This window comes from Neopsephotus bourkii, unplaced genomic scaffold (genome assembly GCF_033783945.1).
Source record: "Neopsephotus bourkii isolate Nb327-2 ecotype Australia unplaced genomic scaffold, CSIRO-AGI_Nbou_v1 NB_678, whole genome shotgun sequence".
NCBI classification, from domain to species: domain Eukaryota; kingdom Metazoa; phylum Chordata; class Aves; order Psittaciformes; family Psittacidae; genus Neopsephotus; species Neopsephotus bourkii.
The window spans coordinates 2,677,616-2,699,863 of NW_026901177.1; the positions used below are offsets into that span (position 1 = coordinate 2,677,616).

Genomic DNA, 22,248 nt, shown 5'->3' on the forward strand with positions numbered 1-22,248 from the left:
TATGGAAAGTATTAGTCTAATAGATAGAATAACTTCACAAGCCAGTGACCAGGCTTGCAATGTTTGGCAGCTCTTCAAACAAACCATTAGATTTTGTTGCGGCCACTCATGTTTGAAATCATACTCGTGGAAAGCTTACAGAATTTTTTGCTTTAGCAGACTACTTAGCAAACTTGAAGCATGTAACTTTTGACTCCAGAAGTTCTGCCAGAGGCCTGCAGTGCCTTTTTTGCATATTTATGGTGGTGACTTTAGACTAAAATTCCAATCCTAAACACAACAGTCATGGAATATCACCATTTGTAAACTGGTTTACTCTATTAAATCAAAGCTTCAAATTTATTTTTTTCCTGGAATTTATCCCCATAATGTTAATTTGTACTTGGTCTTGTGTTTTTCTGTTTTCTCCCTCTGCTGCTATTTAGGATGGTACCTTGTTTGATGGTAGGCCGATAGAGTCTCTCTCACTGATAGATGCAGTAATGCCTGATGTGGTACAGACAAGACAACAGGCCTACAGAGATAAACTTGCACAACAGCAGGCAGCAGCTGCTGCAGCTGCAGCAGCAACTAACCAACAGGGATCAGCGAAAAATGGAGAAAATACTGCAAATGGAGAAGAGAATGGAGCACATACTATAGCAAGTAAGTTGAGACAGACATGACCTTAACCTATGTTAACATCATTTACTTATCGTTTGTCATAGTACAGGCTCATACTATGAGCTAGTAGAGAGAGGTAAATGTGTAGAAGTACTAGTAACACTTCATCTTGCAGGGAATGCTTCTTCACAGGTGATACTTTAACAGATGGTGTCTCACCTTTGACTGTCCCCAGTTTGACATATGGCAGGAGGAGATGCAGACTTCCGAATTCACTAATTCACGATATTCCTTTGACCAGTCTCACTTCCAGCACTGCTCTTTTCCAGTTATCTGAAGGTTTTTCACAGGACTCTCTGAGAGCCTTTTCGTAAAGGGGTGTGGAGAGAGGGGAGGAATCAGAGATAGCACTTTAAATATTACATCTTCTCAGCTTTGGCTGTGCAAAGAATAAGGAGCGTTTTCTAATCCACACTGAGCATTTCTTGTGAAGCTCTGCAAACTTACTTCTGATGGGTTCTGCTAACCCTGTGCATCGGAGAGCTGTAACTTGCTCTCTGTAGGGCAGACCTCCTTGTCATGCTGAGATCATCATAGCTGCTGAGACAAATCCTGCGTCATTTGTCTCCTTTATGGGTATCAGTTTTCATGATTTACTGTTCAGAATTACTCAATGCAACTGCTTGCAGGTTTGGGTTATTCATTGGTTCCATTTTAATTGTGATTCCTGAAACAAGATTTGTCATCACCGGTCAAAGGAACATATCTTACAATCAAGCTTAGTACAGAAAAGTTCTGGTCAGGCATTAAAATGTGATTTTAAAAATATTCTTCTGGCAGTTATTGAATTACATATTTGAGTGGAGCTACAGCTTTTGCTGCAAAAGCACATGGAGAAAAGAGATATTTTTGAGAGAATATTAGTATCAAGCCACATCCAAGTTTTGCATTTTACAGGTGGATTTCAGTAGATTTTTTTTCTTTATTCTATATGATAAATAAACTGGAAAAATAATCCTTGTCTTTAAAAAAATAAGCTCTTTACTTTGATGTTTTCATTTAAAAATCTCAAAGGAATATTTACTTGTTAACTGTGAACTGGATAGAGTAGGTGTAAATTTCAGATTTTAGCCACTGTTAAATGTGATTCCAGCAACCCCTACTGGCTGCTACACCAAATTGTACTGGCACTGATTCTCTTAAGCTGAAGCAATGTTTTTTATATGGTGCTCTTTCTTTAAAATATGCATGTTCTCTTACTCGTTTCTGTTCTCTCATGCATACAAACAGCAACAGAAACCCTTAATGTTAAATCAAGTAATAGATGTGAAATGGTTTCTTTAGCCACAGTGAATAAATACAGAGCAGGTGAACTCCTCAGCATTTTTTATATTTTGCATTTACATTAGTGTGAATTTATTTTTAAAAGAAAATTATTGATGGTAGCCGCCAAGGAAACTGTTCTGTCAGTTGAATTACCTCCAGTACGTTTTGCAGAACAATATGGATTCAACATCACTTCCACACAGACAGCTATGTGTTGCCACAATTCCACCGTAATTGCCGATGCAGTTTAAAACGCTCTGTTATCAGTTTACTGTATCACCAAATGTTATTATATTAATTAAAGCCATTTTGTAAATGAAGCGTCTGAGATGTTGATTTAAAACCTGTTTGACTGCAGTTGGTGGAAAGAGAGTTTTGAAAATGGATGTGTCATAAACGTATTTTTAAAGCACAACATAGACTGGTAACATATTGTACTGCACAGTATTGTGCCTGAAAAACTGTCAATACTTTCAACATCAGCGTTTATTTTTTCACATAGCAAAGAATTAACTTTTGGCCTCAATTTAAAGTTTCAAAATTAAATCCATTTAGATGATGATGTTTAAAAGGGTTAAGAGCTTTATCATATTTTTGAAATATCCCATCTGTTTATAGTACTTCATAAATAAAAATAAAGGGACATTACAGCTTTGTCAACTTTTGATCTACATAAATTGTGAATTAATAGTTATGTTCATATTGGAAGAATATGACACATACAGTAGTTACAGTGTACTGTCCCAAAATATTAAAATCCACCTTTCTATACTGTTGTTTCCCATAATGCAGATAATCATACAGATATGATGGAAGTAGATGGTGATGTTGAAATTCCTCCCAACAAGGCAGTGGTGCTGCGTGGCCATGAATCTGAAGTATTCATTTGTGCCTGGAATCCCGTTAGTGACCTTTTGGCCTCAGGGTATGTGCATTAACCATGTATGTACATAATATCAGTGCTCATTGGCATACTTTTATATGTTGATGGTAGCAAATTAAAATAATTACTGTTCTAAAAATAGTGCTTTTAAAAATTGAGTTAATTGGGAGACTTATATTCTCAGTAACTTTTTTGTAGATCTGGAGATTCAACAGCACGGATATGGAACCTCAGTGAAAACAGCACGAGCGGCTCTACACAGCTGGTACTTCGACACTGTATACGAGAAGGAGGGCAGGATGTACCCAGCAACAAAGATGTGACATCGCTGGATTGGAACGTAAGTAGAAATGGCAGTGCTCAAAATACTCCAAGAAAATTGTATCTGTAATATTGCATAGTCAAATTTTAAGTGACAGCAACTGTGCATCTTCTGCTACAGTTCCTGAAATATTTCTATTTTTGAGTTCCATTGTAATTTCTTGTATTATGCTTCAGGGACTTTTTAGTAAGTTATAGTCAGTGGAATAAATATTGTAAGTAAATCTTTTGCATTTACTTTGTGTCATATAGTAAAAATAAGTAAAATAACCTTTCTGCTGGCAGAGTGAAGGTACACTTCTAGCAACTGGGTCTTACGATGGCTTTGCAAGGATATGGACTAAAGATGGTAAGTTAAATAGTTTTCATTTCCAGTATATTTTCCTGTATTGTGGCTCACAGCATAGTTTTTTATTTTTTTAATGTATTCATATCAATATAAATTTTCAGGTAATCTTGCCAGCACCTTAGGGCAACATAAAGGTCCTATATTTGCGTTAAAATGGAACAAGAAAGGAAACTTCATTTTAAGTGCAGGAGTGGACAAGGTGAGATAATCTTTGGTAAAGTTAAAATTCTTTCCTTCACCTTTATAATCTAATTGTAAACGTAATAGCAAAGCAATAGAAAGTAAGTAAATGAAACTAAAGGCAGGGGATGTAAATATGTGCTTACAAAGAACTTGTAATGCTAGCAAGGCTTCCTTGTGTTATGTAGTCGTTTATTGAGATATTTTATTAGATTTCAGTGTCCCTAGATCTCTTCCCAATTAGGTTAGCCTAAGTAAGTGCATTGAACATAGGAACAGTAAACCCTTGTAAAACCAAATCATCTAAAATTTGGTGAAGCACTTTATGAAAGCCACAAAAAAACAATTGCACTGAAGGAGTAGTTTGATGCTGATCTGGGTATCAGTCAAGCCTGACAATGGTTAAAAAGGTTAGAGCTGGAACGTAAGAAAAGTCAATATATACTGATAACTCTGTTTTATTTCATATCTCTAAACAAACTTAGACTCACACGGTCTTTAAATTCAAAGCCTTTGTTGATGAGGGAAATTTTATGAAAGGTAGGAAAAGCACCTAGTGATGAAGAATAGACTTAAGATGAATTCAAAGGGTAGAACAGACTATTCAAACAGTAACAAGAGTTTAGTTTTCCCTTTTAAAGTGCAGAAGTAAACACAGGCTTTCTCTTAGTAAGACTGGCAAACTACAAGCTCAGTAAAACCACAGGCCCACAATATATAAAACTGGCAGTGTCACTGTAAAGTACTAGATTTTCTTCTTTATTTATTACTTTTTTCCTGCAAACATTTAATGTGATTTACTTTAGTGCCCAGCTTTATAAATGCTAGTGCTGGCACAAAGGAGGGAAAAGTAAATGTCTTGAAGCATAAAAAAGGATGGTTTTCTTCTTTTGGCAGCTGTGATATGCCAATTTTTAAATCTTTGTGGAGGTATTCTGGAAGAGGTAGAAGCCTTGTTTCAGTCACTAAAACTTGGACAAAACCACTGAGATTATGCTTTGAGAAATATTCAGCGTTAGCAAAAAAGATTGACCCAACCTTATGCTGCTTTTCCATGAATAATTTGCGTTCATGCTTCCCGTGTCAAAATTCTCATTGACTGTTGAGGTAGGTCAGGATTATTGGCATATAATGTAGTGATTATAAAGTACTAATTTTGTCATGTAAAATTTCTTTCATCGGAAAGATATCAGAAGTATTGGCAGAGAACAAGTCAGAACAAAATTCAACCCTTAAATCTTTCATATTCATGAGACTGTTTATGTAAAGATCTCCTTAGGAACAAATGAGTATTTGAAATTATAATTTGAATATACAGGTATTTGAAATTAAAAAAGGTGTGTGGAGTGGATTACAAGAATACAATTAGGACTAAAGAAATGAATCTGTTTCATTTTTGTTTATTAAGTGAAATAAAAAAACAAAACCAACAGAATCCCCTTCTTCCCTCTAAACCCCAAAACGTGATTAAACACCTTTCTAATATTGCATTATGCTAAGATTTTTTACTCTTCTCTGTACCTCTACTACCATTTCTTTAAGTACTGGGTAAAACACTAGAAACACGATTGGGAAGATAGGAGCAGATATGGGCAATGGGAAGTAGACTAGGTAGTCTTATACATATCAGTGGTGGTAGTTGTGGGGATATTAGCAATTTTTATAAGTTTGTTTATTATTTATCTGTTTAATACAGACCACAATTATTTGGGATGCCCACACTGGTGAAGCCAAGCAGCAGTTTCCTTTTCATTCTGGTAAGTCTTGATTTTGATCATTCAGGATTATGATCTAAAAGGATGAAATAAATGACATCGATGGTGATTGTTTACACCCTTTTGAAGTCTTACAGGCAGTCTTTGGATACTGACTCCTATATTAATAATCTTAGAAATTTTGAGAATGTAAATGTAGATTTTTTCTGATTTTATAATTTTGTAGCTCACACTTTTATTACAGTTCTATGAAAGTGAAGAGAGAACCCCAATATTACTGACTTTTTGTAGTACAGTGGCAGACAAATTAAGTGGATGGGCCAAAAAGGATTTGTGTTTATTAGGTAAGGAGTGCATTTGTCATCTTCCTGCTGTAATAATCCCAGCTCCGCATCCCATTGTTCTGTGCTGCCTGCTGTGCTGCCCCCAATTTGTTTGGCCACAAACCAGCTGAAAGGCTGTTCACTGGCCAGCTGGGATAAGAGCACAGCGCCTCAGGAGGTCAGACAAATTGCTCTGTGGGCTGCATGCTGTGCAAGCCTGCCAGAATCAGCTGGTAAATAGAATAGAGAGGATGATGAACACATTGTTGAAGGGCCTTCAAGGGATGTGTCTCATTTCTGGCTTTTATTCCACTCGCACTGCATTTTCAGTGGTATGACAACAGTCAAAAACATCAAGCAATTCTGTGTGTTATCTGCCATAAATATCTTGGCTTGATCAAATGGAGTATGTTGCCCATGATTAAGCTTCAAGTTACCACATCTTATAGTGCTGGAATTAAGAAAGGAAATAAATCATTACCTTTTACTGGCTGCCATGTATCAGCACAAGCATAGGCTGTTAGTGGAGATAAGGTCACGCATGGTGATGTGTTAAGTTGTGGGAACCTGTTCTTGTTGCTGACTCTTGAGATTTAATCATAGGTGGCTTAACTACATCTTGTTGTCCTGTTGTACTGTCTTCTGTATGACTGTTTCATTTCAGATATATTCCATGTTTTAGTGACTTGTATTAAATTTTGTTCAGTTTCTTTGTGTGAGACTGGTTTTGACTGCATTTCTCACTGTTCATAGTGTTTGATTATCTTCAGAACTGCTGTAAATTTAATGATTGCTTCCTGTTGGGATTTATTCTAAGGTGGTCCATGCTAAATTTGCAAATCAGACTCCTGCAGAATGCATACTATAGTTTTAAATATCTTTGTTTTTCTTTTAGCACCAGCATTAGATGTTGATTGGCAGAGTAACAACACATTTGCCTCTTGCAGTACAGACATGTGTATTCACGTCTGTAAACTTGGACAAGATAGGCCCATCAAAACCTTCCAGGGTCACACAGTAAGTACTGAAAAACTGGGGTTGCTATATATTTTTATTAATAAGAGATTGGGGGACATATATACTTGCTAGTATACAGCACTCGTGTGATGGCGGGTCTGTGGCAACAGGCAGTGGATACACATGTGCAGGTAGTTATAGTTAAGGTCATATGTTAACTGTAGTCTCTGTTATTATTAGAAGAATTCTGACTCCCGTGTGTAGCTTTCTTTCCCAGTGCCAGGATGGCATAGCAAAAATTAGCTTCAGAAGAGGAAATACTCTAAAACTTTGTTATGCACAGCCTGGGATAATGATGGTAATACTATGATGAACTTCAGTAATAGTTGCTGTTACTGCAGGCAAAGCTAGGAATGAAAATTAAATGTTAGAATATTAAGTTATACAAATACTTAAAACTACTGTCCAGCTTTATCTTTTGTAAGCTGTCATGTGTCATGGAAGTGAAGACTCCAACTTATTCTCGCTGTTCAATTTTAGAATGAAGTAAACGCAATCAAATGGGATCCAACTGGTAATCTTCTAGCATCCTGCTCTGATGATATGACTCTAAAGGTAACGGGAGTTCTGGTACTGGCTCTTGTCTTTGCAGGACTCTGAAATGCACAGCATTAGCTTGGGGAATCCAGCAGTACCACTGTTCTTGCCGTGTCGTCTAATATTTACTCTTTTTTAATACAGCAAAGTTAGGCAGTCCTAGCAAATACTTGTTAATCAGAGCCAAGCTTTTGTCCAGAGAACTTGTTACAGGCTGACACCCTGAGACTTGAAGCATGATTTATTAGGTGCTTTTAGCTGTTTACAGAATCGGGTCATTAATCATTAACCTGTCACACTAGGTGGCTGGTTTTGGTTAGAAGGTAGAGTTGGAATGCATACAAGTTGTGTACCACATACAAGAATGGATGACTAGCCCTTTTCCTGGTTTTCCTTTATTTTCCCTTTCTTCTTAGCTAAAATCTTTGGCATATCGTGTCTTAAAAAAGACAGAGTTCTCTTTGGTTTTTTTCCAGTTCTTTTTTGTTTTTGTTTTTTTTTTTCCCGTCTTTGTTTTTTTCCAGTAATTTTACTCCCAGTGTAAGTTTTTAGTTGCCCATTGTCCTGGGTTCTTTTCCTCCAAATAATTCCTAGCAACATGCTTGCTTGTAGAACTGAGGCAAACTCATGAATGTAGAGCATACTGTAACTTACACGTATGACTTCAAAATCCATTGGAGAACCATAGAAGGATCCCACCAGGTTAGATACACTAGAAGAAATGAGGTAATTCATGCCTGACAGGCCTGTGCTGTTTCCACAGTACAGATGCTTTCCTATTACTCCCATACTGCTTTACATTTAGTGGGTGTTTTAGGGTGTTAGGTCAAGTTTCAGATATCATATTTTATGTTGACAGTGCTGTCATGCTAGTAGCCCTTGGGACAGTTATTTCCATCAAGCTCGCTATCGTTTAATCAGAGATAGGAATGTCTGAATGAGTAGCCAGCTATTCCCTCCTCTGCTGGCACACGGTCAGGCTTTTGCAATGGAAGTCACCTTATCTAAATACAAAGCTTGATGTCTACAAATCTTTAGTCCAGAGAGTGTCTAGAACCACTGGGGAATAATTCATCTTTTCCTAAGTTGAGTGTCTAAGTCAAGTGTGATGAGTAAACCCCTGAGAGCGTCAGTCGCTCTCCATTGGCAATGGATGGAGTCAAAATAGCCAGCTTAAGCAAGCTATTTAATACTTAGACAGCTGAAACTCAGGTGAGATAAATTCCAGTCTAGAGTTTAAGGTGTTGTTGCTGCCTCTCAGTGAGTTAGAGAGGTGACAATTGGGAACATGTCACTGTTTGTGGGCTCAGGCACTTCAGGCAATTCACTTGGTTGCTTTTTTGAATTCAGCCCAGACTGGAAAGAATCTTATCTTTTTATTCGGGATTATCTAGAAGACTAATTGTAGATAAGTTTACACATCACTAATGGGCCACTTATTTTCAATGGCAGTAGCAATGAATGTCGGGGTTTGAAGCATATGGAAGATGATTGATTGACTGATTTATGTATTTTTCTCTCTTGTGATACCACCTTGATGCTCTCTAAGGTTCTTTCTATCTCTACTAGTTTTGGAGACACTAGATTTTGATCCCATCAATTTAAACTGAAAAAATTTTAATTCTGTCTGCATATTGAAAATCAACTTCCCCTTCAGTGAGGCACTAGTTCTGAAGAGCATTATTCATTTAAACATTTGCCTCAATTGTATCTTGAGTACAGTTGGGCTTAAACATGCCTCTTAGTTTTTTCTAACAAAAGGTGAGATACAAGCACTACTGAAACAGATATCATCAAAAAAAAAAAGCATTTAGATGATTAGCTACCATATCAAGTTTCACATTTAGGAAAAGGTGTAAGAGCCTTCCAAAATCTCCTCTGTAGTGGCAATGTAAACCCTTAATAGAATAAAGTTATTTTGCTTATCGAAGGTTATCATGAAGGAGTTGCAGTCCTAAGGAACTGAGTGAAGTACTGAACAAACACCTAGAAATGCAAATCCAAATAAGCCAGGAAAATGCTTGTATAGAGGCAGAACATTTACTTCCTTTACCTTTATGTCACTTGGTCTATGTAGCAAAAAGTTCATTTATAATAGGACTGTGATGCTTCTCAATTCAGACATGAATATATACACATTGCTCTTCTCATTTTAGCATCTGTTCTCATCCGTGCACTTTTTAAGAGGCTTGAAAGTTAACACTTTTTTAAAAAGTGTTTTGAAAGTTAACATTTGTAGATTGCTTTCAATAGACAGGACCTTTATTACTCATTAACCCCACCAGGTGCTTACAACTCAAAGAATGGAGGGTACTGGAATAATATTTGTCATAATTACTTAAGAAACCCAGTAGTCATAGCAAACGTTTTGAGTGGCCTAAAAAGCTGCAAATGATAAGGAAGAAAGTATTTTAGTAGAATATTGTGCTAAGTGTCTTTGTGTTCTCTTTCATTTTTATCGTAGATCTGGAGTATGAAACAAGACAGTTGTGTCCATGATTTACAAGCACACAACAAAGAAATTTATACTATCAAATGGAGTCCTACAGGACCAGGAACAAATAATCCAAATGCCAATCTTATGTTAGCCAGGTAGTATTTAATCCTGATTTTAAATACCTATTAAGCATAATTTTTACTTCACTCTTTATATATGTAGGTTCACAGAATGTTTTGAAGCATGTAAGATACTTTATCATATTGTGTTTGTATTAGTAACAAAAATATGTCAAATCAAGATGTTAATTAATCTGTATTTTTTCCTTGGCAGTGCATCCTTTGATTCTACTGTTAGGTTATGGGATGTAGACAGAGGAATTTGTATTCATACTCTGACAAAACATCAAGAACCTGTGTACAGTGTAGCTTTCAGTCCTGATGGCAGATACCTGGCCAGTGGCTCCTTTGATAAATGTGTACACATCTGGAATACACAGGTATAGCTCTTCTGTCTTGTTTAGAAGTTTGTGTTTTGGTCTTTTCCATCAGCACCCTTCCACCATGTTTTGGCCACAGATTGCTTTGCCATTCCTAACACCCTGCTTCGCTTTCTCTTTGGTCTAATGTTATTTCTGTTGCTGGATGTACACTTAATTTATCTCTTTGAGTTCTTGGCTAGGGTGAAGCAATAATTGTATTTACATTGTCTTTACTTAGAAATAAAAACAACAATAAAACCCCACAAAAAAAACCCACCCAAACAAACACAAAACTCCCAACAACCAACCAAAACCACACCACTTCCAACAAAATACATTCAGCAGTGTTTCCAATAGCATGTTGCATCCAAAAATTGTCTTTGTGATAGAATCACAGAATAGTTAGGGATGGAAAGGACCTTAAAATCATCTAGTTCCAACCCAACTATCTAGATCCAACCCAGCCATATCACCCAGGGCCTCGTCTAACCTGGTCTTGAACACTGCCAGGGAGGGAGTATTCACAACCTCCCTGGGCAACCTGTTCCAGTGCCTCACCACCCTAACAGGAAAACTTCCTCCTTATATCCAATCTAAACTTCCCCTGTTTAAGTTTTAACCCGTTACTCCTTGTCCTATCACTACAGTCCCTAATGAAGAGTCCCTTCCCGGCATCCCTAGGCCCCCCTCAGATACTGGAAGGCTGCTATGAGGTCTCCACGCAGCCTTCTCTTCTCCAGGCTGAACAGCCCCAACTTTCTCAGCCGATCTTCATATGGGAGGTGTTCCAGTCCCCGATCATCCCTGTGGCTCTTCTCTCGACTTGTTCCAACAATTCCATGTCCTTTTTATGTTGAGGACACCAGAACTGTACACAGTACTCCAAGTGAGGTGTCACAAGAGCAGAATAAAGGGGCAGGATCACCTCCTTTGACCTGCGGGTCACACTGCTTTTGATGCAGCCCAGGATACGGTTGGCTTTCTGGGCTGTGAGCTCACACTGAAGCCGGCTCATGTTCATTTTCTCATCGACCAGCACCCCAAGTCCTTCTCCGCAGGGCTGCTCTGAATCTCTTCTTTGCCCAACCTGTAGCTGTGCCTGGGATTGCTTCAACCCAGGTGCAGGACCTTGCACTTGTCATGGTTAAACTCCATGAGGTTGGCATCAGTCCACCTCACAAGCATGTCAATGTCCCTCTGGATGGCATTCCTTGTTAACTTTAAACTCTTGATAACAGTTTTGCTTTGAAAGTGATGACTACGTGTAGACATACAAATCTCATAGCTATTTTATTGAATTTCACTGAAAATAAGACAATGTAAAGTGAGAAATGATGACACAATGTAGCATTCTAAGAAAGGACACTATTACTGGCTTTGCATCTCAGGTAAACAAAAAAAAAAGGCTGATTACAAATGAAAGTCTAAAGACCTTTGCGTCAGAACATGTGATTTCTGACTACTGGGAATTAATTGGATATTAAGTTTTAAGAGGTTTATTTTAGTAATTTCAGGTAGTCATGGCCATCCCCAGTTTTGCCTGTCAAACATGAGATCAAGGTACACTGTCGTGTCCTTTAACACAGTGCTGAGATTACCCAGAAGTCTCATCTGAATCATTTCCTCTGAGAATTTCAGCCTTTAAAAGCCGTGGGAAAGTTTTACATTTTATACGAATCTTAATTGCTTGCTTGGATTTTATTCATTATATTAATTACATGTTTTGTCCCTTTTTTAGACAGGCGCCCTAGTTCACAGTTACCGGGGAACAGGAGGGATTTTTGAGGTTTGCTGGAATGCAGCAGGAGACAAAGTTGGAGCAAGTGCTTCAGATGGTTCAGTAAGTGTTGCTTGACTTGGCTGCCCTTCTAACAACCAGCATCTTCTGGAAATCTTTTGACTAACAACGAAGACAAAATTTTCTTCTGTAGCTGAAGTTTGAATGCAGTCAGCTCACTTGTAGGTTTTGCCTGCTAGAGTTCGGTAATGTCATAAGGAGAATGTCTTTATTCCAGCTTAATGCATTACTGTTCTAAATCCTCCAAAAATCTCAGAAGGTGAAGATGCCTCTAATTTAGATTTTCTGTCCTTATGGGAGCTTACTATGGAAATGTATTCAGTGTGACTGGTCTTTTCATTGTAGCCTGGAAACAAATTAATTTTAGTCTTTCTGAGTGAAAATGTTCAATGTAGGTGATATTATTACAGTGCATGATAGGAATTAAATATCTTCTGCATTGCATTCAGCAGAAAGTACAGCAAAACAAAGTACAAATTTCTGAATGCTCATCATTAAAGTTATTAAAAATGGTAGGAGCTATACGTAAATACCAGTCTGCTTACTGTGCTTAGAAAAAGCAGGATATTGATTCACGTTTAACTAATCATGAATGCACCCTCTATCATCTAGTGTACTGTAGCGTCATCTCCTTCCTCTTCTGACATTGTTCTACAAAGTATTGCAGTAAGATATAACTTGCAGTTCTTCAAAACAAGGACAATGCTTGGATTTTTTTTTTGCTTACCCCTCTTTCTCTTGCCATCGTTTTTAAAAAAGGAGAAGGGAGTCCAAGGAAAAGCAAAATTAAAATAAAATGAGAGTCATAAAGGGATCATATTTTGAAGCTCTGTAGCTTAAATTAACAGATGTCAGTAAGTGGCAATCCTGGTGGCTTTCTATAGTCCAGTCTCAGTATCCTGACAGATGTGCCAAAGCACTCTCCTGTTGTGCATGCTCTATGCTGGTAAGCAAGATGACATTGTTACAGTTAAGAATAGAAAATAGGAAGTTCTAGATTTCAGGTAGATTAAATTCTAGAGAATTGATTCTGATTTGTCTTTCATATTATTTTAATCCTGCAAGTATAGGCAGTATCATACATAGAGAAAAAGCTCAAGGCATACCCTGAGTAGAAATTAATTATCACTCCCTCCCGATGACCCTTTTATATACATGCTGTGAAACCTGTCCAGTCCTCCAGTTAATTTGTCCCAAGAGGCTGATTGTACTTGCAGCAGACTTACTTTCATTTAGTTTCTGCTCTTCTAAAAGTTTTCAGCTTATTTTGTTCTATATTTGCTAGCGAAAGCCCTTCTTCTCTCCTGTTTTAAATATATTTATAGCTGGTAACAACTAAACAAATACAGGCACTTTTGAACTATTTGATGACTAAAAGCATAGCTTTTATAGATTTCTATATCTGACAGAACTAGAAGCACTAGTTGGTGAAGGTTTTGTGAAGACAAAAACTGGAATTTGTGTACCGTTAACTGTTTATTCAGAACTGTTCTGATCAATTATAGATTTGGCCACAAATTTTTAATTTCATTTTACTGTATTTTTATAGCCTAGATTGAAGTAAGTTCTCAGCTCCATAATATCAAATAACAGGAAAACCACTTACAGAAGATGTTGTTAATGTTCTGATAGTAATTCATTAGGCAGCAGTACCCGGGTCTAACTGTAAGACAGATTGTTCACCTGGTGACTTTTTTTCTGCCCAGTCTATTTTTAATAGATATAAGATTAAGCTTACACAATCTGTTTTGTAGGTTTTGCTCAGATACTTGACACGTTATTGTGTAAGTATGTAATATTGTGCCATGTGCAATTTCTGTATCCATGTTTTTTCTTGCAGGTTTGTGTATTAGACCTACGGAAATAGCGCTATTAGTTGGAAGCCATGGACCGACTATGAATGTGTACATAGCCAAAATGACTGTCCCTGACCCATGTACTGCTATAGTCCCAATTGAACCATGGCCAGTCCACTACAGCCAAACATAAAAGAAATATATACATATACTGTATATAAAAAAAATGAGGGGAAAAAAAAAATAAAAAGACACCCTGAAGAGGATGACAGAGTTTTGTCACAGCTTGTGAATCCTGTTCACCAAGTGCTGGAATCTGCTGTGCCCCGAAATAACATCTAAAGGTTTTGGATATGAAAAACAGAAGAGAGAGAGAGAGAGAGAAATATACCATATACAAGAGCAGACCCATATACATACCAAATTCAGAAGATATTAATGGCAGCCTTCATTACCCCTTCCCCCCTTTAAATTCGTTATGACAATGGATTGTGGGGTATTTTTGTTTTCTTTCTTAGTAGTTGAGCAGTTTGTGTGTACAGAGAAAATGGACTTACAGAAATCTGCAGCAGTAGTTTTTTTTCTTTGCTTCTAAACGTTGGGTTTTCTGTTTTGTTTTGGTTAAGTTTACGGATGCATGAAGTAAGGGAGTGAATTAGTTTCTTGTTTATGTTTTTTTCACCTTGGAAAAAAGTGTTTCTTTGAAACATATTTTAGTGCATTCTTTGAAGAGGTAGATTGAACCTGATACTGTTCGGTACATTTTGTGGCTCCCAGAGCACAATTTTGTGAACAGAGGGAGGGTGGAAAAGGGATTTTGGAGACAGAAATAAAAAAAGAAGAAGAAAAAAAATCCTGCTTCGAGGCGTGATGTTTCACGTCCTGCTCATCTACAAAATATGACAGTAATGGGTGTAATGCTATATTTTATTTTCTGGTGACATGGCTGAAATGCAGTAGTTTCTTATTTGAGACATAATTCTGCCAAATTTAAGAGCAGAAGGGCACAAAAATACAGAAAAAAATACAGGGATGCAGGGAAAAAAAAAAAAAGGAAAAAAAAAGAAAAAAAAAGGAAAAATGTATCTTCTGTGGCTTTCAGACCATAGCTGAAGTATGGTTGAATTGTGCACTATTGTGAGAAGGAGCAAAGTGTAGCTGGGGGATTGTTTTTCAGAGTCTAAGATCTTTCTGGACAAGGATTCATGCCACAGCTTCTTCGAGAGTTGCCCATCATTATTTGTAGGAGCTTAGATGTATAATTGTAATCAAACTCCAGTATCAAAAGTATCTCATGTAATTTTCTTTATTAAAATCTTTGGCATATATTTGATAACACTGCCATTAAGAGGCAAAATGTTTACTACCTTAGATTTAAAAAAACCCCACAAACCTTAAACAGAGGACTTGCTTCAAGTTTATTTTAATAGCAGTGATTCAGCTTATTTAAAAGATGAATACTTGCACTAATTCCCCTGCTGCTCCAGTCCTGCAGTTTATTGTATCTTGTGACTACATTTTTTTCCAAATATAGGGTAGATGTAAGCTGCTATTTTTTTAATAATCACTACTATATAGCGTCTTTTACTCTGTTTACAATATCAAGTATTTTTCTTACAATGACAGATGTATATGGCAAACCTTTTTCTGCTCATGTGATTAAAAGTATACTGATAGTGATTTTATTTGTAAATGATAGCATGAGGTTGTGTTTACAAGTACGTGTAGTTGAAAAGGTTGCATCATGTCTTGCATAAGATTCCAAGAGTGTAAATTTATAAAAAGAGAGGTTGTCAAATTTATGTCACAGGAATTTTACTTATGGAATGGTTTATATTACAGAGCTTTGCAAAGTTACCAGTTTTATAACACTGTTTCAATCACAAATGATTTTGTGGCTTATGACTGCTAGTCTCTAACCTATTTGTTTTGTTTTTGTTTTGTTTTTTTCCTCCCTTCAAGTTAGGTACAAATTGATTTAATTGAGGTAATGCAGCTTTGACATTTTAACCATTGTTCTTTAGGAATTGATTTCTGCTATTTCATGGAATAAATATGACTTGAAGCAAGTCTGAGTTTGGTTAAGGTAGGATAGCAATTTGCCAGTGGTATAGAGAAGTCAACAAAACGCATTCTTTTATATGTACCCCAGGATTATAATACTCTCATACACAACATTTAAAACCAACGAAAAGTCATATCGATAAAGATGGTCATCTGCAGTGGTTCAGTGCCAGCTATATTTAGGGGTTTGGAACATATTACAAATGTTTAGAGCAATTACCTGTGAGTTACAATATGTAGGTAATTTAATATATTGAGTGTCTGGCACTTGAAATATTGCTTTTATTGCTGGAGGTCCATGACTGTGGCTGACCTCTGTCATTTAATGAAAAAAAAATAAAAAATAAAATCTGTGCAATAATTTTAAACTGTGCTCCCAGGAATAGACACAAATGTTTTGAGTATGTTTAAGCTGCATTTTTCGTTTAGCAATGCATTTGTCAATTGCACTGAATTTAAATTTGAAAGTCAGAAGTGATTCTTGATAGTACTTTTGTATTTTAATATGGACAGTTTATTCTTTTTCATACAAGTTATTGGATGATTCTTTCAGCCAATCTAAACAATTGTGGTGGAATTCTGCGACATAGCTGCAAAATCACACAGCCATGTTTTAAGGTATTGCCATTTTCCTCTTTCTCAATCATCAGCTGTTTTGGTTGTAATTCTGGTTGCTTAAGCATAGAATCACGTATTCAGAAATAGGAAAAACAGAGCTTCAGTCTCAGAGGTCCAGGGTTTTCAGGTGCTTGAAGCACAGTCCAGCAGGAACGTCAAATCTGTTGACTTGAGTGCTCTGGATGTGCAGGCAGTGACCCCCAACCTGGTGTTAATCCAGTGTCCCACTGTAGTGGAATGATGCCAGTTTCCACTAGCAAAGGATCTGGCCAATAGGTATTTTATTGTTGTCCTTTACTAGCATGCCACAGTGCTGCTCCTGCTCACACCTCTTCTCACCTCTTGTTTTATACATTGCTAAATGCATGCATGCAAGGTGTGCTAGGTTCTGTGATTACATGAAGCAAAAAGAAAAAAAAAGCAAACCATGACATTAATTATTATCTTTTATAGCACAACGACCTCGTCTTCAGTAGTGAGGTGACTGTCCAAATTGTTCCTATGAATTGGGTATGCCAGATGTCATTGAGACCCTGACTTTGTATGAATGTATGCACATGCTTAGTCTTATGTACTGAGTAATTCTGTCTTGCCCGTTTCCCAAATATATAGGCAAACATGTGCATAAGCCTTTGCATATATTATAGTTCCTATTCTTTCCTGTTTGAGTCATTAATGGGCAAACATCTAAATAGAGGATAAAAGGAAGGGGGAAAACTGGGCTCAGAATTAATGATGGAATAAGAAATGAACTGTACTCAAGTTCTCTGTCTTTCTATGCATCCATCTCAGAATCCCATTTCTCATTTCTGCATAATTAGGTCCAGGTTTCTGTAGAGTTCCTCTTTTCTATTTTTACTTTACCTTTTTCTGCATTTTTAAATTGATGTAAAGATTCCCAACCAGTGGACTTTTTAGTGTAGTTAAGAGAATATCTAGGTCCTCATAAATGTTTTTTTAAACTCTTTGTAATGTTGATAAACTCAGTTTATTCTGGGGCTACAGTTGTGCAGGGTTATTTAGCATGTCTACTAGATGATTGGAAATCTTGTATGAAACACTAAAAGTGCCTCTTTTTCTGGGTTGGGTGGAGGGAGGTAACAGTTACCAGAGTTAGAATGACATGGCATTTTGAAGCATGTTTCTTGATTTCGTGACACTTTAATGCATCTTGAGAGAAAGGCCAAAGATTTCTACCAATTTTAATTAAATTTAATTTTGAAAAGCACTCCTTTTTCCTTACACTGCTTACCTCATGCTAGGGTATTTAATGGGACATTGTACTTTCGCAGTGTTCTTTGTGTTTAGGAAGAACAGTAGGTGGCATAGGGCGGTTGTGCCAGTTTGCCTACAGAGCAGTCTTAGCAGCTGATGCATTCAGTTCTGCTGAATGAAGGAATTTCATACAAATTGCAAACTGGGTTTTTCAGCTTGTAAATAAGAGGTTGTATGTTCTTGTCTGTTTAGCAAAGAGGAGCCTTGGGACACGATTTTTTCCAATCTTTACATAACCAGAAATCCCATTGTCTTTCACCTCATGAGAAAACCTTGCCACAGTCGGCATTGGAGGTGTTGGGTCTGCATAACACCGCACAGCGTGCTGCATAGGTAAAGCGAGCCACATCTCGCTTGAGCCAGGACTCCCCTTGGCTTAGGTGAGCGTTTTGCCACAGCAGGGCCTGCCAGATTCAGCCCAGTGTTCCTTTTTCATTGACAAGCATGAGTGCTTCTCCCTTCACAAAGTCCTGTAGAGCTATTACCCTGTGGGAGCAGTTTCACACTCTCCAGAAGTCTGAAGAAAGCAGAAGCAACATTGTGGCATGTTAGAAGCAAATATGGCTTTGGGAGACAGCAGTAAAGCTCCATCAAGATCCCTAACATGTTCCGTAGGGGGAGAGCAGTGGCATAATCCTCACCTCTCCTTCTAGAGAAAGCTCTGAAATACCATGTTCTGTGAAGGTGTGACTGTCTTTGCTGTCAGTCCGATAGAAGGCAGATGAACCAGGAAAATCTGCCTTTTCTTGTGGATTGCAGGTTTAGTGTTAATAGTGCTTCAGATCAGTAGTTTTGAGTACATAATTCGCTCTCTCGGCCTTTAAGTTTGAAGCTTGACAATAACTTGAGGCATGTTTTTGTTTTGTTTTCTTTTTTAAATAATCATTCATTTCTACTTCATAATGTTTTTTGACATTTGTGGGTAAATACAAGAAACCAGTCTGCATGTTGTTGCTAGTCCAGTGTACTTTTGCAATCTTGTCCCCAACAGACTGCAGTGTGCAGAACAGTAATTCTAGAATACAGAAGTAATTTTCTCTCTCTCCTGACATTGACATTGTAGTTGTAATGGTTTCATTTGGAGTTACAAATCCTTTGGGTCTAATTCTGTGAGCCTACCTATAGCACTGGATTAAAATGTCTGCATCATTTCTTCAGTTATCCAGTTAAATTACAACTGTTGTAAAAGTGTAAACCAGCCCATGACAGTTTTTTGTACTTGTTTAAAGGACTTTTATTGTTCCGTTTTCATGATTATTGTCTAAAGAAGACTGATATAGATGTTCTATACTGTCCTGGACCATGTTAATTACACTTTATGATGTATTTTGGTTCTACATCACAATGATTTGTCCCCAAGGCCCTTATATCCCTTCTAGGCACATTTTCTGTTGCAGTTTCCCTTTGCATTGTATTGCTTTGACAACTGTAATTTGAATCAGATCTGAAAGAGGTCCAGAATAAAATATATTTTGATATTACCTTGCCTGTATGTTATATACCAGTAACTTTAAATGCTCGGTACAGAAGATCTACAGATCAAGTTGGAGAAGTGACTGACTGAAACACCGGTTTTAATATTTAGTTTGGTACATTTCCAGCTGCAAGAATATGTAAGAAGTAGTGGGAGACAATACCTTGTATAGCTATGTACTCTTTGTGCACACACACAATAGATCCTCTGAAACAGTGGAGCTATCCTCTGCCACCATTTACCGCTGTGCGTCTGATTTAGGCGAACTGAATTCTCTTGTGTGCATTTTATGTGCTTCATCTTCTCTTTACCCATGCAATTGTGGAAGCGAAGCTGAGTCTAGTGATACTCGCAGCTACGCTCCAGCTGTTCAGAAGGCATCGGAGGTGTGGGAGCAGGCTCTGTGGTCACATCAGAGGTCTGTTCTTATGGAGTGATTCAATTTGATTATGCAAAGGAATGTCATTTGCGTTACTGTATTTCAGGCACTTGAAAGCATTTAGATTGCACGTGCCATAACACGCATCCATCTACACTTAACGATGGTTTAATTCCTTTAGAATTGTGGGTCATGTCATAATCCAAGAGAGAGAACCTGGATGGCTTATTTTTAATGTTGCTAGAGCTTTATGGTGAAATACTGCTTTTTCATGTAGGTTTTTTATTTGCTATAAAGTGTTCAGGAGTAGTAAGCTTTCTTATTTCAATAATATTACCGAAATCAATTTTAGTATGTTGAAACTTGCTGTTGAAAGCATATATAATAGATTGAAAACAGAGGCAAGACTATATTTTACAAGTGTAAAACCACTCTTGGATTCCCTTCCCCTGGAGTCTGAGTTCACCTGAGTATTTCTCCGTTGCTGTTTGAATTTTGAGATAGCAATATTGAAGCAATTTCGTGGGTTTGAGACAGACTGTAGTAACTAGTGTCACGATACAAAAATCTGTGTGTCTGGAAGATTCATTAGCACAAATGCTGCCCTCCGGAATATGGCCACCATAAGATGCAGGAACCCCAGAGCAGTGTTGTGGTACACAAATACTATGCTTGTGCAGTAGTGATGCCCACTTCCATCCTGGGAGGAGGAGACAGTATCCCAGGTAGGTGCCTCATGTCATTACTGCCCACATCTTCCCTGTGAAAGGTTAGTTACCCTCGTGCTGGAACAACCTGGGGTTTGCAGTTCTCTAGCGAGTCACAGATTCATAAAATCCATGTTCCCTACCTTGTAGGGAAATGACTTAATGGAAGTCTAAGCAACATCTTTGGTTCACTGATGGCAGCACAGAGCAGCTGTAACAGAATAATAATTTAGGAGGCAGTTATTGATCATTCTGTAGAGAACAGTAATGTCCCAGTTAGTACAATTTGTCCTTAAGGAATGCTGACCCAGGAGTTGCTGTGTGTGCATTTATCTGACTAACTGAAAATTGGTACCATAAAGGATTATTTGAAGGATTAAAGAAGATTTTCTTGCTAGATTGAATGTAAAAATGTGCAGCTCCTGGAGTCATTCTTCTGACACCAAGTCAAAGTTTTAGTCTCAAGAAGATGTCAAGAAGTCTCAGTACAGGTTAAGTAATTTCAGCTGAACGTTTTGTTGTTTCCGCAGAGATTTTTCTGACTTGCTCTATATGCAGAGAACCCTGATTTTCATTTTGAGAGAGCTGCATTTTGAGCTTTCTGAATTACATGTTCTTGAACATTTCAAGACATCTTCACTGCACTGATGACAGCTCTGATTGGGCGTTCTCCCTTTCCCGTCAGAAAATGAAAGGCCACTGTTTGCAGCGATGCTGAAGGGAAATTTCCAGTTACTTCAGTGTGAGCAGACCTAGGGCAGCACTTCTGAAAATAAATGTTGGTGAGATGAGGGTTTTTTTTCTGACAAATATTAAAAACCCATCTATTAAAGGTCGTATTTCCCATTCCACTGTATGGAAGTGCACATACAACAAATCTAAGGCATTCTTTATGTTTTCTATCAGCCTTGATAGAAAACATTAAATCTGCAGGCTCCATTTAGTTTAATTGCTACCTTTGTCCCTGCTTCAAATGTCTTCTATTGACAAGAATATCTGAAGGTGTAAGGGTCAACCTGCAGTAAATGCCAGACACAAGGAGGGTGTAAATCTTCTGAATGCGCCTGTTGGTTCTCCAAAGCTGCATTGGGTCGTTAAAATCTCTCTCTTGCTTACAGAGTTGCAGTGCTGCATCATTTTCAATTACAAAAGCTGCTAAGAGTGTAATGTCTGCTACACTTGAACTGCATTGACACCTTACATTCCATGAATATGGAAAAAGACATTTTAATGTCAGGACAAGGGAGAATTTAGACCAAAAGAGGGTGAATTTAGGTTAGATGTTGGGAAGAAGATCTTTACTGTGAGAGTGGCAATGCACTGGAACAGGCTGCCCAAGGAAGTTGTGGTTGCCCCATCCTTGGCAGTGTTCAAGGTTGGATGGGTCTTGGAGCAGCCTGGTCTAGCGGAAGGTGTTCCTGCCCATGGCAGGGGGTTGAAACTAGATGGTCTTTAAGGCCTTTTCCAATCCAAACTGTTCTGTAAAGGGTATGATCTTATGATCTAATAACCATGCATTCCTGATATTTAAATTGGGAGCCACAGTGGATTCTGACATACATCCCTTAATTTCTTTTAAGTGAATAATTTTTAAGATAGAGAATTCCTTCCTCAGGAAAATAGTGAAAAAATGCAATTACCCATGCTTAGTTTACTTTTTAAATTGTTTTTTGAAAGTTTTGCTGTTCTTTCACATTCTATTGCCACATCTCATCTATCTTCAGTTTGTTTGAATACTGCAGCAAAGTCAGATGCTGATTAGGTGGATGGCAACAGACTGCTTTCTAGCAGTAAGTAATTTGAAGCCAGAAGCCAATTCCCAAGGCAAAGAAGTAGGAGCATTGTGTATTTGTTGCAATTGCATTGTTTACCATCTCATGCTCAAGTCAGTAAATCTTGCTGTGTGTGCTGAATTAAATATTCTATTATTTTATTCTATTAGATATTCCATTTCAGTTCATTTCC

The 22,248-nt window shown here is 37.5% G+C and overlaps 1 protein-coding gene across 8 annotated transcripts in view; it reads left to right on the plus strand.

Annotated features, from left to right (window-relative positions):
- TBL1XR1 (TBL1X/Y related 1) overlaps nucleotides 1-19,204 on the plus strand; it is a 115,078-nt gene extending 95,874 nt beyond the window's left edge. For all 8 annotated transcript variants that reach the window (XM_061353562.1, XM_061353560.1, XM_061353561.1 and 5 more), the window contains 12 exons: nucleotides 426-645; nucleotides 2,722-2,854; nucleotides 3,011-3,152; nucleotides 3,419-3,482; nucleotides 3,584-3,681; nucleotides 5,359-5,419; nucleotides 6,596-6,717; nucleotides 7,198-7,272; nucleotides 9,719-9,846; nucleotides 10,025-10,190; nucleotides 11,911-12,012; nucleotides 13,811-19,204. In XM_061353562.1, the coding sequence (XP_061209546.1) occupies nucleotides 426-645; nucleotides 2,722-2,854; nucleotides 3,011-3,152; nucleotides 3,419-3,482; nucleotides 3,584-3,681; nucleotides 5,359-5,419; nucleotides 6,596-6,717; nucleotides 7,198-7,272; nucleotides 9,719-9,846; nucleotides 10,025-10,190; nucleotides 11,911-12,012; nucleotides 13,811-13,837 (1,338 nt within the window). In that variant the 3' untranslated portion in view covers nucleotides 13,838-19,204. The remainder of the gene's footprint in view (nucleotides 1-425; nucleotides 646-2,721; nucleotides 2,855-3,010; nucleotides 3,153-3,418; nucleotides 3,483-3,583; nucleotides 3,682-5,358; nucleotides 5,420-6,595; nucleotides 6,718-7,197; nucleotides 7,273-9,718; nucleotides 9,847-10,024; nucleotides 10,191-11,910; nucleotides 12,013-13,810) is intronic.
- The last annotated feature ends 3,044 nt before the right edge of the window (nucleotides 19,205-22,248 follow it).